This window comes from Lepeophtheirus salmonis, chromosome 11 (assembly GCF_016086655.4).
Source record: "Lepeophtheirus salmonis chromosome 11, UVic_Lsal_1.4, whole genome shotgun sequence".
Taxonomy (NCBI): domain Eukaryota; kingdom Metazoa; phylum Arthropoda; class Copepoda; order Siphonostomatoida; family Caligidae; genus Lepeophtheirus; species Lepeophtheirus salmonis.
The window spans coordinates 17,893,510-17,907,842 of NC_052141.2; the positions used below are offsets into that span (position 1 = coordinate 17,893,510).

General features: G+C 31.5%; 1 protein-coding gene across 5 annotated transcripts; it reads right to left on the minus strand.

Moving 5' to 3' along the window:
• Positions 1 to 2,034: 2,034 nt before the first annotated feature.
• LOC121126071 (uncharacterized) lies at positions 2,035 to 4,066 on the minus strand. Of its 5 annotated transcripts, none has more exons than XM_040721360.2 (2): positions 3,686 to 4,066; positions 2,035 to 3,532 (listed from the first exon to the last, which is right to left on the minus strand). In XM_040721360.2, exon 2 carries the CDS (start codon positions 3,514 to 3,516, stop codon positions 2,602 to 2,604), a length of 915 nt encoding a protein of 304 aa, XP_040577294.1. In that variant the 5' UTR covers positions 3,517 to 3,532; positions 3,686 to 4,066; the 3' UTR covers positions 2,035 to 2,601. The 5 variants fall into 5 exon arrangements, with proteins under 5 accessions (XP_040577294.1, XP_040577293.1, XP_040577292.1 ...); XM_040721359.2 differs by having other exon boundaries at positions 2,035 to 3,552; positions 3,608 to 4,065; XM_040721358.2 differs by having other exon boundaries at positions 2,035 to 3,552; positions 3,686 to 4,058.
• Positions 4,067 to 14,333: the final 10,267 nt, after the last annotated feature.

Here is a 14,333-nt window from a genome sequence, read left to right on the forward strand (position 1 = left end):
ACAATTTTCATGACTATACATTCTCGTATCAGAGGAGGGAAAACCCCTTAATAGAAATCCCCGGAATATTGTATTTGAATATTTGCTTTTCAATGAAAAACAAACAAACAAACAAGTGTGTTCATTAAATTTGTAATATAATGTTTGGGAAAAACAGACTTCCTACTACCCAGTCCTCACACTCTTACATTTATATGAATGTTCTTCGATCTCCTAACAATTATTATTTTTGTCAAATGAACAAAGTTTTGTAGCTAATTAATTATTAATTGTATCTATAAGATGTAAATTGAAACAATAGGGGATGACATAGATTACAGACGAGAAGATAATAAGTTTTTCTTCGTTCTATACATTAGTTGTATAGAAAACAGAATATAATTGAATATACTTATTCATAGGTTTGTGTCGGACCTTTTTTGACGCTTGTAATCGTCCAAACTTTTCCAAAGAACGTCCCATTTTTAAAAGATATTAAGGAATGTCTTCATCGATAAAATTCGAATATACTCTTGCCAAGACTCCATTTGGACCACAGGCTTTATCATCTTTATAATACTCTCCTATATAGTTAGAAATAATATCTTTACAGAATACATGATTCCCTTGATCCATGAAAATTAACCTACTTTTCGGGAAGTTGCCCTAGTTTGTGCCAACAATATATTGTAAATGGCAAGTAAAATAGTCCACTGGCTTGGTAATAACTTTTCCTTTCTTGAATATTCTTCCAAAGCCCAAGAGCAGATAATTGTGTATCCTAAAACTGTTCTTAAGCATTCTGCATACAGTGCCTTTAACCTCAACTATTTCTTTCATTTCTATTCTACAATTTCTGCTATTCTTAAAAAAAAAATCAAAAAATCTAAAAGACACGTGCGTGCAAAAATCAATATATTATGGAGAACACTATTCACTTGACTGGCATTTGACTTTGTTTCCATCGTATTTTTCAAAAAAAAAAAAAAAAAATTGTGAATTCTAATTGACCTTTCAAGACATCCAGAGACTAAGGGGTAAACTACTATTTCATCATACCCGGTCTACACTTGGGTTATGCTGGAAACAAATTTTGTAAATGATTACTTGGCGGAATTATCTCTACCTATTGTGGCAGCACATATAATTATTTGTAAAAGAACAACAATGTCATTTTCATCAACCTCCGCCATCTGGCACGACAGAACTGTGAATAAAATGTTTATTGTAAAAACCTCGTGGATCCAAAATAATTGGAGTGGGTAGCCTTATCAAAGAGTATTATTTCCTTTCACGATCCGAGCAACAACTCTATGTTCAACTCTCCGAGATGTATTATCTCCCCATAAGAGAGCCGCAAACAATCACATCATATACATTCCATGGTATTTGAGAATGTATTTTAGGTCACAAAATCTGCGACAAGTTCTTAAGAATATTGATCATAACCCATCTCGTGGAAGGAGAGAATCATAGGTTACATTTCTAATGTAAAAGATGGAAAGTGATTTACGTCCCAATTTCACATACTTTGAGGGTGTATATTCTTCAATACTCCTTGCAAGGACTGTGGAAAATTCTTTAACACATTGTATCAATCCTTATTTAGGATTGATGACTACAGTCCAGTTCATTCCTCCCGATCAGTCGTAAAACTTATAAGGTTCAGTCCTTGATGACATCATCAACTTTATTACTAGTACTGAAAGTCCAAAGGATTGACGGTCGTAAGGACTGATCCTAAGACTGGACTGACACAACACCAGTTATTCATGCTTTTGAGGACTGCCCCTCACTGCGTATATTGAAAAATTCATAGTGGAATAGCAGGAATTCGCGACTCCTATGCTTTAATTCGGCCTTACTTTAAATATAATAAGACTTTTCCCTGCTTGGTTGTATGAAAAAGTGTCATTAAAACACCCTAAACAGTTTAAGCAAAATGACAAAGGATAATTTGAGGTAACAAAACTTCCCCATTCTGATAGAAATTACACAAAAATCAGTCCATAAAATCCCATCATCCTCCACGTTCACAATAAAGTAACATATATATACACTATTAATAGTCGGTATATTTTTTATGACTTTTGTAATATCACACATACGTACAAATAATAATAATTTATTCACACAAGTGTCATACAAATCTTCCTTCATTTTTAAATAAACCTTCAGTTGTTCTTCACAAAATTTACAGGAGAGAAATAAAAAGAGAGAGAGAACAATGATTTATGATGACGATGACTGAGTAAAAAAAACGAATAAAATCAAATCATGTAAATATATATATTGGCAAAAAAAAAGTATTGCAAAATCTAGGCATGATGAGAAAAATGTTTATTGGCATTCAAAGCTATAATAATGATAATAACATAATAAATATATTGTTTTTTTTTCTCGAAAAAAAAAAGTCTATGGTGAGATTATAAATAATTATAGTCATCGAATCGAGATAGAAAAAAGTGTCAAATGCACCAGGATTATGTATATAATAGGCAAAATGTAATAATAAAAATAGCTAACTAACAAGGATCACAACACAAAAAAAAAACAATTTAAGGAAGGTTTTGTGGGGTTAGTGATTCATCATGATTTGATGGCGAGCACGGATTGACTTAACTATGGGGAGTAATGATCCGAATGTTCACCACAGGAGTCAGCATGGATACCAGAATCCAGAGAGTTATTAGTTTCACTATATCTTTTCCAGGATCTTCTCTCGTAAGAGGAAGAGGAGGATGACGACGAAGCTGAAGATCGTGAAGAAGAAACCCTCCACTCCTGGGATCGCTGCTCTTTATTCATCTTCTTTTTAGCTTTGGAGCTGGGAAGGGTATAAAACATTCGATTCGGATCCTCTTCTTCTTCATCAGGTTGAATTCTACGGTTTTTACGAGTGGCTGGAAAGGATATCCTTTGACGTTGAAAGGTTTTCGTATCTTCTAGAAAGGACTTGGATCGGTAAACTTTATTTTGACTGAGTGATGGATCCTCTAGAATATCTCTGCAGCCGTTGTTGCCTAGATTATGAAGCTCTTTAAAGTCCTGTATTGCATCATTGAGATTGAGCAATTGTTTAAATAATTGATTGTCTACTTCTATAAGGGATAGAAATTCTTTGCGTAAGTGTAGAATTTTGGATTGGAGAGGATCTTCTTCGCTCTCAGTAACAGCCGGTTCTTCACTACTCCTCCTGCATCCTTCTATGACTTCTCCCTCTTCCTCAAGTTGCGACTCTTGAGGAGGAGAAGGATGATAATCTGGTTGTTGATAAGGAAGACTAAAATAACCAGAGGAACATAGGGAAGATGGACCAGAGTCATCTGCCTTGGAAGTCAAATGAACTCTTCGCTCATAAAATTCCTTACAGTCTCTTGTTAACTGATCTTCCACATAATAAGGTCTAATAATGGATAGGGAGGATGAGGAGGTTGGATTGTTGTTGTTATGATTTGATTGATTGAGTGGTTCCTTACTTCCTCGAATCTTTTTAAGCAATAGATTCGGAAGCTTCAAGGACCATGTAGACGACATCCTTTGGAAATTTTCTCTTTTTATAGCATACGTAAACTTGAATATTCAATCAAAATTAATATAAATTTAAGTAAAATGTTTTGCCTATTACATAGATATTATAATGTTAAGCAGTGACGTCAAGGATTAGATGAAGAGAAGATTCAACGGACTGAATGTCCAAGTTTACTCGCTAATTGCTGTCGAAATGTTGGATTTCGTCTATTTCTTCTGTATATGTACGGATTACTTTTTCTTCTAAATAAAGACGTTGTGGGATAATATTCGATTAATTATTTTAATGTACCAAGCATAGATTTATTTAATTTTGTCGAATGCACATTTCTAAGTTTTCACCACTCCTTGTTCTAAATAAATCCCTTGTATGATTTCTATACAAAGTAAACGAAATTATCAATGAAGACTTCACTACATATTATCAAAAATTGAGAGGGAATTAAAGTGTAGTTGAACGCAGTAGATTCTCCACTCACTTCTAAAGGCGTACTCTTACTGATAATTGTTGTAGTGAGACAGACTCTTCAGTCTTCTGGACTACTACTACTACTCCATTAATATTTGTACACCACCGCGCTCCTGCACGCGTATCCTAGTAGTATTCGGCCGTAAAAACAAAGCGTGTTTTCCATATTGTCCATCCACTGGCACGAATCTAACTTTAAATAAATGAAAGTATACTAATATTATTTATTCATATGTAATTTTTATTTAGCTATCAAAATAATGAATTATATATTATATATATTCGTTCACGAAACTTATCAAGTCTTTATACAATTTTGACTCAGGATAAATGTTTAATGGGATATTTTTAGAGAGTAAAATGTCTCAAGACGGTGAGTGCTAACTACCGCTCCAGAATATATTTGCAACTGGGGGGGATAGTGTGCATTATAAATTACGTGACGTCACATTTTTGATAACCTCCAAGTTTTATAGCAATTAAACCCCTTTTTCCATTAATATAAAAGGAAATGATAAATTTTTGGATGTCAAAATGAGACCAAAAAATTAAATTTTATCTCTTTATTGCTTAACTTTATTATATTTATGGTTCTAAAATGTATTTAATACAATCATCAATACAAAATCTTATTTCAATATTTTGTAGATAAAAATCAACTATTATAATGGAAAAATTACATATTTTACTCTAATTATTCAACTTTTCTTGTTCCAAATTTATCAAAAAAAAAAAAAAATCTACAAATCCAGCTGTTTTTAGGTATTTTCAGTAAAAAATTCCTCTGATTACATTCAAATATCAGTCTTTATCATTGGCATCAACTACTATTCAATGTATTTGTTGAGTCTTTTTTTATTCATGCAGCCATTTGATTAGGTTTTATCTAGGTATAATTAAAATGTGTCCTTAATATGTAGTAAAAAATGGCGTCTACTTCAATTATGATACAATTTATGACGTCACTGAAAATGCTATATATAATGGTTACGTCATCAGGAGCACCCGTGTGATCTTTTTTATTGGGTTTACAATTATTAGGTAAGGAAAAACTTTGAGTGAATAGTTATATTTTCCCCAAAATTTAGAATAATTTAATTGGTTTATTACGATAACTATAAAATTCTACAAACATGCCCTTGGCTACTATTATACTGACGCCACTGGTGCCAGAATGTATTTCCCAAGAGGGGGGGGGATATTATATAATGCTTAAGTCTTTTGAGGCCTTGTTGATAATTTTGATAGATTTTTTTTGTTATTTTGAAAAAACTTTTTTTTAGAAGAAACAAAAAACTTTTATTTAATAAAAGTTTTAAGAATTTCTTTCCCCAAAAAATTGGACTTGTTAAATTTTCTCGACAAGTCAATATTTTTATCGGACAGTAACCAGATATATATATACATATATATATTTTTTTTTTTGAAAAAGTAGGACCAATTACCAATTATCTCTACAATTCTGGCTCCCCTGGTCAGTGCCGGTTCCTATGCGGGCCTCGTCGAAGAAACGCCTTTTGCTTCAAGCAAACTATATGTACTTTTATTTATTAAGCAAAAATGACTTTAATAGAGTGGATTTAGTTGATGCTTACTATTTTTAATCGTCTAAATCAGTATTTCTTAACATTTTTATCTCCATTACCTAGTTTAAGAATATCAATAGAGCATTTTCACTAAAGTTATAAATTGCATCATAATTAAACTCCATCTTGGGGCACAAAGTGGATATATTTACTACATAAAATGACGACAAATTAAGAATAAATCTTGAATGAACTTCATCAAATGGTTTTAATAATAAAGAAAGAATCAATACATCATCATAGAATACTACTTGATACCAATGATAAACACTGATATTTGAATTAAGTAAAAGTAATAGGTACTCTAAAAATACCTAAAAATGAAGAGATTTGTACATTTTTTTTTTTTTTTTTTTTTTTTTTTGATCGATTAAGGACGAGAAAAGTTTGATAATTGGAGTAAAATATCTTATTTTTTCCTTGCTAATAGTTAATTTTGATCTACAATATGGAAATTATAATTCTATAAGATGTACTAACATATTTTTAATACATTTTAGGGTCCAAACATATATAATACAACTAGCCAATAGAGAGATCAAGTTTTTATATACAGTTATGATCAAGTCCTTGTATTTTTTGATCACATTTTGACATCCGATAGTTTACTAATTTCCTTAATATTAATGAAAAAGGTTCTCATTGAAATAAAACTGGGTTTATTAGGCCCCAAAATGGTCGACATCAACAATAATGACGTCACGCTAAAATTTTATAAAGAGATCTCCCCCAAATTAACTTTTAGCTCAGGAAATTAAAGAGTTTTTATAATTTGACTCTTTTATATATATATGTTGGGATTTTGTACGAGTTATAACTTGTATTAGGCAATGGTAGAATACTATTAATTCATACCACCATTTTTATTTTATCTATACAAATTAGTTCTTTATTATGTATGTACGAGTACTGCAACTGTGGGCATTGGAACTTTACATATAATGTGTCACATAATACTTATATTTTAGTCATTTTTTGTTTTCAAAATAACAGCATAATTACGCCATTAAAAATATATCGATTATTCTTGATCAATGCAATTATTGCATTATCATCATCCAAAGTACTCTAAATTCTTCATATCAGTATGTACAAGTTATAACTTGTATATAATAACCGTGTCGGCTCATTTGAGTGAAGTATGGTTACAAAGATACAATACATTTTTTCGAAATTTTTATTTTTATTTTGCAACAAAGTCTTCACTTGTACCTCTTAACTTTTTTTTTGATCCGAAATGGCTGACAATTCGGGTGAGTAACTGTCAACAGATGTTAGATAGAACTTTTCAGACCACCCTTGTACATATAATAAATATTTTATGATGATTGATTACTCACCAGAGTTGTGTTTAAAATCAAATGGAAGAAATCAAGGAAGAGGAATGAGGCTCTTGTCAGATTTCGTCTCATCTCCGTACGTTTCTGTGAAAGGAAGAACTAATAGAATATGATGACGTACAAACACTTCGATAGATGAGTAGTCTTTGTGGAGTAGGATCTTTAAAAAAATATGTCTGATCATTCTCGTTGTCAATGTTAGGATCGTAAACCTTTGATTCATGGGCCATTCGTTTTTTTTTTTTTTTTGCCTAACATTCATCTTGTAATGTATATAATTATGTATAAACATGTCGCTGAAAAGAAGCTTGGCCAAATAAATCCTGTCTCAAATGAATGTCGCTATGTTGACAATTGCTGAACTAACCTCGCTCAAATGAATGCACACTATAATGATTTCCATAGATGGAAATAATACTATAATGGAAGGGGCCCTTCTTTTTGTCCCTCCTACCTAAATACATGTATTTTTTATTTATTTTTCTAAAGCTGTTCTCATTATTCTTTCCTTCTTGAGGGCTATAAAGTATAAGCACGAATCCTCATAAATCACGGAAGAGTAACGCTGAAAAGTTATTGCTCTAACTCCTTGTCGGAATCGGAGTAGAATTGAGGATCAACATCGGAGTAGTTGTACTATTTCTAGATACAGAGTAGGGTGGGTGTTTATTTCCTTCCTCCTATAGCTCTGATTGATTCTCATTTAATGAAACGTCCTGACAACTAAGCTGCTTTCCTCTCAAACATTTTTCCAATTATCAGAGTGATTACCTTAATATACCGGTTGATAGTATTATTCTCATCTTTAGAGATGAGAATAAAAACTTATCCTTGCTATCTAATAAGTTTGAAATTTTCAAAATAAGGTGGAATTATTAATAAAACTACTCTAATATCTTGAAGATTACCAACATATACTTTTTTCTATGGCGAAATATATTGGATATTTTAAAAACCTCAGATATTTACCCCCCTTGGAAAATACAAAATAAATTTATCCGGGAGAGGGAAGGGAGAAATTCCATTGTTCTATAAATCATTTTAAGGTCCCTTATTTTTAAATGAGTGATTCCCTAAAAGGTTTATTTTTTTACCACATATTAGCACTAGGGGCTAAGGGTACATTTAAATTCATCTCTGTGATTAAAAAGAACGACACGTTACCTTATTAATATTAAAAGGTTTGATTTCATTTTTGTTTTTTCTTTATTACACCACTTAAGTATTATGTCGCTAAACATACTAGTTTATATATCCACCAAAAATCATAAGCTTGAAATATTTTAATGGGCACAGAATTACAAAAATATCTCCTTTCTCATTAATTAATTATAAATAACTTGATATTAAAATTATCTAGAATATTAGTTCCTCTTCGTCCTCATTAGTCAGTTTATTCCAGTTTGCTCATATATAGTGCCCGCATTACTGAATAGATTTTTATTTTCAATGGATGGACCTGAATTTTGTTATACAAATCGATTATTATTGTATTCATTATATGAATTAAAACTACAGAACACATTATCTGGAGCCCCTAGTCTTAAACCTAGGTTATTATATACCATGATCCTCACTTCCTTTTATTGGTCGACTGTTTGAAATAATAAAATTAGAATTTCCCCCCTTAATAATATATATAAATAAGTAAGCACAGGTCCCGGTGGAATCGGGATTATTGAGCCGATCAATGATTATTATTCTTTAATAAGGCAGATTCTTACCGGGGTACCCCTAAAATATTTATATCATAATTCATACAGAACAATCTTCAATGCATCTATCAACCTTTTCTCTGGAAATTAAAAGAAAATATACAGCAAATTAAATAATAGTTAGTCAAATACGTCATTCTTCCCAGCTGTTGATCATTAAATAGTAGGAAATGCTTCACAGCTTAACAAGATTGGATTTTGGAATGAAAAACCGTATAACCTATTATTCCGGAAGGATTGAATACGGAATTAACAGGGTTGACAAGGTATTGTTGCATTTGAAAATCATTTGATTTGACATAATGGCACTAATAATTTATATCATCAAACACTTATGCTATTGAATCAATGAGACCTGTCGATTTAATTTCAAAAGTAAATTGACAACACATTTGTGTCCATAACTATCTTCATTTTTTTTTCCAAAAAGAGAATTAAAAAAGACCCGAAATCAGTTGTTTGTCGACTACCATATATATATATATATATATGTCTTCACACCTGAACAAGATGGAATTTGAGTGATATTGATATCAGCACTCAAAAGCAGACAAAAATAGAAAATAACTATTGATGTTGATCAAGAGACACAGCTTCAGGGTAGCTATGGGTAGTTATGTAATTTGTAAGTATTTTTTAGCGGGTCTGTTTTTTTTGTTTTGTTTTTTTTGATTTGGTAATCTGCAGTATGAATTTAATTTTCCTAAACTGTTGTTGTTATTATTTAATTACTGACCTTGAACTTACTTTCCTACTACAATCAATTTGATACAAAATCAGATTGAACATTCAATTTTGCATATAAAAGACGGAGAATAATATTGAGGAGTTGTTACTGAGTTATAATTGTAAGTTCTTCTTAGAATCAGAGTAGAATTGAGGATCGACATTGGAATAATTCTTGCCAATGTTCTTGTTTATTCCCCTCCTCCCATGTCATCGGTGATTATAACTGATCTAATAAAACTTCAGGACAGCTTAGCTGATCACCACCAAAAAATTTCTTAAATTTGGCAGGGTTACCTTGTTGATTTTCGGGGGAGGGTGGGGGGGGAGTTTCATACCCAAAATGCATACGATTTGAATCACTAGCTAGGTAGTTAGACAACGCTCCAGAGTTTTCAGTTATTGTAGACTAGTGAACAAGCAAGGTGAGGCTTGTTAAAAATTTTCAAAAGCTTGGACCGGGTTCGTCAAATGAGTTGAAAAGCTTGGTAATTTAAAACTTGAGCTTAGTACTTCAATATAAATACTTTTTTGACATTTATTTTAAATAATTGTATTTAAACGTAGTGTGGTTTGTCCCCGACTGTAGGTGGCCAATGAAATTTCCTCGCTGTAGGTTAATAATGGCGTCATATATTCAACAATTATTTTTAATTGTGTTGATTATTTCGAGCTAGTTCCTCTCTAAGTATAGAAATAATTTGATTTACAAGAAGAACCACTTGCGTGCCCCCTTTCCAATCAAAAACTAACGTGATTTCTTATTTTAAGCACTAAGAGGAAGTAGAGTTTCCGTTAAAAAATTCTAATTACACCGTAGCATCATTTTCTTTTGATATAAATTTTGCTTCAAGCTTGAATTTTTCTCATTTCATAATGTTTTCAGTAAAAATAATAATTTCGTTAGTCAGCTAAATACTAATCCGTTAATTTTATTGGCTGTTCCTATATCACAAATTATCCTGTTTTTGTTGGTTCATGGGTCCCCTAACTTTAACCCACTAATTGAATTATTTTAATTCAAATTTCTATCAAGTGAGTAGTGGTTCCTAGCATGGGAGGAATTATGACGGCTCCAGCTCCCTCCCGCTGGGATAAAAAAAAATCTATATAATTCGAAAATGAAACCTCTTTAACAGCCAGCACCCCGCCCCCCAGCAAGTGGATTTTTTTTAGTCTTAATTATAATTTGTATGCATTGTCCGTCTTTTATGGTCAGTTAAAGAATTAATTAAAAGAGTGTAAGTTTTGGGAAGTGTCTTGACCACGTGGAAGGAACGTTAACAAGGCGATATGACCGAGACAACGCCTTTATAAATCCATGCATTTGAAAATTGGATTTTGGTGAGGTAATTACTCAAAACGTTAAATAAACTATAGGATAAAATATGAAATCTTTTAAAACCAGTAGATCTCATAGTAAGTAAGAGTGAATGATGGGATTGGAGTTATTATAACTTTGGTATTCCGCAAATCACTAATCTGCTAATTATTAATCAATATGCTAATTTCTTATTGGTACACTAATTAGCGGAAGCTATGGGATGTCCACCTAGACCTAAGGAAGGGAAATAGTAGTTTCTTAGTGGTTCAAATAAGAGTTTCCATAACGAGAAAGATTAGACATAATTTGTGGCTCATCCAATTATCGTCTTTAATATCTAGAGGAAGGAAAAAATGACCTGAGGAAGGATTCGGGTATTTGAACGTGTAACCCTTCCCAGTATTTTGGAGCAGGGACAGTTTCCTTCTGGCATTATTATTGGCTTAAGTTTGGGGCTGAGTCTTTCATGCATGGGAGTGAACATTCTTACCAAGGTGATAGCTTGGGCTTAAAAAATAATGCCTTGGCCTTCATAAAACCCGGTTTCTTTACATCCCAAGTTATTGAGAGTGATAAGGTGCAAAAGTACATAGACAATCAATTAAGTACATAGTCTCTAAACCTTGCAGCATGCCCCCTTTTTGACATCTATTTTTTTTTTATCTGACATTTTTTATATAAATATATAAGAATACACAAATACATTCGTTTTGCATTTGAATTTACTTCGTCAAAATCATGAAAAAACTTCAAAATTTCTATATTATAGATTTATTAATAAATATTAATAAAAGTTGCTTACATAAATGATATGTCAAACAATGAGTAGTCAAAAAGTTATGATTATCACTTAACCCTTAGCGGTAGATTACTAGTAAATTTAGACATTCTGTCTCCCGCCTCTCCAATTTTTCAATGAGTTCTGATATTGGAGGCTGCATAAACAATGCATAATCCCTAGAACGCTCTCAGGACGGAATGCAGTAGGATACTTAATCCGGGCAAACTATTGTGAGGGCACCAAAAGGTAAAGTCATTTTTAAATGTGCCCCTACTGATTGTATGTTTTATATGAAGTGTAGCAATAAATGGTTTTTTTTTTAAAATTAATTACTAGTAAATTTAAAAAAAATTAAAGTATTATAACGTATATTTGTGATATTAAGTGAAATAAATATGGGTAAAATAAAAAACAAAAATAAAAAAAACCGATTAATTTTAACGAAAAATATTAATTAAAAATTTTTCTTAGTAGCTATACACAGAAAATGAAGCAAATTAATAATAAGAAACGACACTAAATTATTAGGGACAAATGAAACGAAATTGAAGTCATTAAAATTAAGTAATACGAATGGATTCAACAAATTGTTTGGTACAAATGTAAATTATAAATATACAAAAATGATGAGAGATTTTTATACAGATCAAAAATTACTAATTATGAGTAGAAATAAATTCAGTCTTTTTCCTATCATACTTCAAATTCCATGTAAGATCCCTTTTTATCGTCATCTAAGTCATTTGTAAAGCTAAGAAAAGCCCAATAAAAAATACATTTGCGTTTAGCTCATAAATAAATGCACTAGCAAAACGTCTTAGAGGCATTATATTAATATGTTGTAATATTAAGGTTTATAATTATGCATCGTTTTGAGGCATTTCTTCATAAAAATTGAAAATTGAAGATTGATGAAAAAAGAGAAAAATATGGAGAAAATGAGAGTTATTTTAGTTCTATATCAATTTGTATGTGTCAAATTTATTTGCAAACGAATCTCCAGAAAAATTCATACAAGCTTTATTTTATCTATAAATCCAATATTCCATCGTCTTCTTGCATTTTTTTGCCGATAATGTTTCTGCCTCCTAAATCTAACAGTATGTGCCCCCATAAAAGACAAACAAATACATTGGATTTTATATATATAAGATTTTACATTCTGGTACCACGAGATTTTATGCACTTTTGAAAGATTATCTGACTGAAAAAAGTTTGAGAGCCCCTGATCTAAACAATGTGTAGACTTTTAATAAATTTAAAAGCATGGGTTTTAGTGTTGGATCGTTCCTAAGACTATTTAGACAATCCCCTTCCTCATTCAGTCCTTTAGTTTAAAATCTTTTTTTTTATGTTCCAATCTTTTTTACCATTCTAAGGACCGATAAATTGGTTTTTTAGTCCATAAGTCCTATATTTTTAATTTCGTCCCTCCTAGGTAGGATTGAAGAATATAAGAAAATAATGAATGATAAATAGAACGCATAATATTACCTTCTACTTTTAACTTCAGGTATCTGGTCTCTTTGAACGAGGTTATGAATTATGATGAAACTTCAGTGGCTTAAATGACGTAGTTAGTAGTGTATATACGTCATTTTAGCTTTTGTAGTTTCCATAAGAGACTGATAAGGACCCGTCTTAGAACTGACAAATTTTATTAGGACTGGACAGATATGACTTCAAAGTCATTCTATGTCAAATCAGCCAAGACCTTACACCAAGTACATCATATTTTTTTCATTTTAGATATGTTTTACCCCTTTTTGTAAAAACTCTCCAGTCAAAATTTGAAGTCATTAGGATAAGGTGTTCTCGAGTTATTGAAGTTTTCATTAAGGCCCATTTCCCAAATATGGACAGGTTCACATAAGGATTTGAAAATTAATTTAGGTAATATTTGGACTGTTCCAACACTAATGGGTTGTAATGACAATTTGGAGGATTCATCCATCAGACAAGAAACAATCTACGGATCTAAATGGTTTTTTATAGGATATGAAATAACCTAATTAGCCACAGTAAAACATTAGAGGATAAGTTTAAAAAAAAAAGAGAAGATAAATATCTCCCACAACTATTATTATCAAGAAATCAAAATCAGTCATGTGTTGGTGTAAGAGCGATAGGAATAGAGGGAGTGAAGGGAAATCAAAAGTTTTCTTTATCCATGGTATAATTAATGTATGACTCCCTTGTTGAAAGGGATTCTTTATAAAGTCCAATGACGTAGAAAGAATATCTCAATTAATAGAGGGAAAATATTGTTCAGTATCTTCAACCATAAACAATGAATTACTAAATAAATTGAATTGAATAACTTTCAAATGGTCAATAGCCCATGGGCGTTGTTTACTTATATTGGTTTGTTTACAATGTAATTGAGAATTGAGTCATCTAGTGGCAAAATAATACAACTCCCTGAATAAAAATATTATTTAATATATTTATAGCATAAGGATAAAATCCATAGAGTGATGAACTGAAGAAGTAGTTAACGCCATCAAAAAGGAAGAAATGCCTACCGGGGGGTTACATTGAAATCTGAATACTTACTAATTTAATAACTAATGAAGGTTGAGATTGAAAGGAATACATATTTCGATATAATTAAGAATAATTTAACAATTAATTACAGAAACAAAACCTGACCTCTCTAACTTACATAAAAGTAGAGAAAATGACACTTAAACATGATCAAGAAATTTTCATTCGTACACTCCATGCAGTTGGGTGATTTCCAGGAACCCCATGTACGCCGTCAGCAAGTCGGAAACGTTGTAGAGGAAGAAGGGATTTGTCAAAAAGGCCAAACTGGACCCGGAGGAGTTAAAAAAAAACAGCCCAGGCTAATTCCCTCAAGTCTCTGAGATCAAGAGATA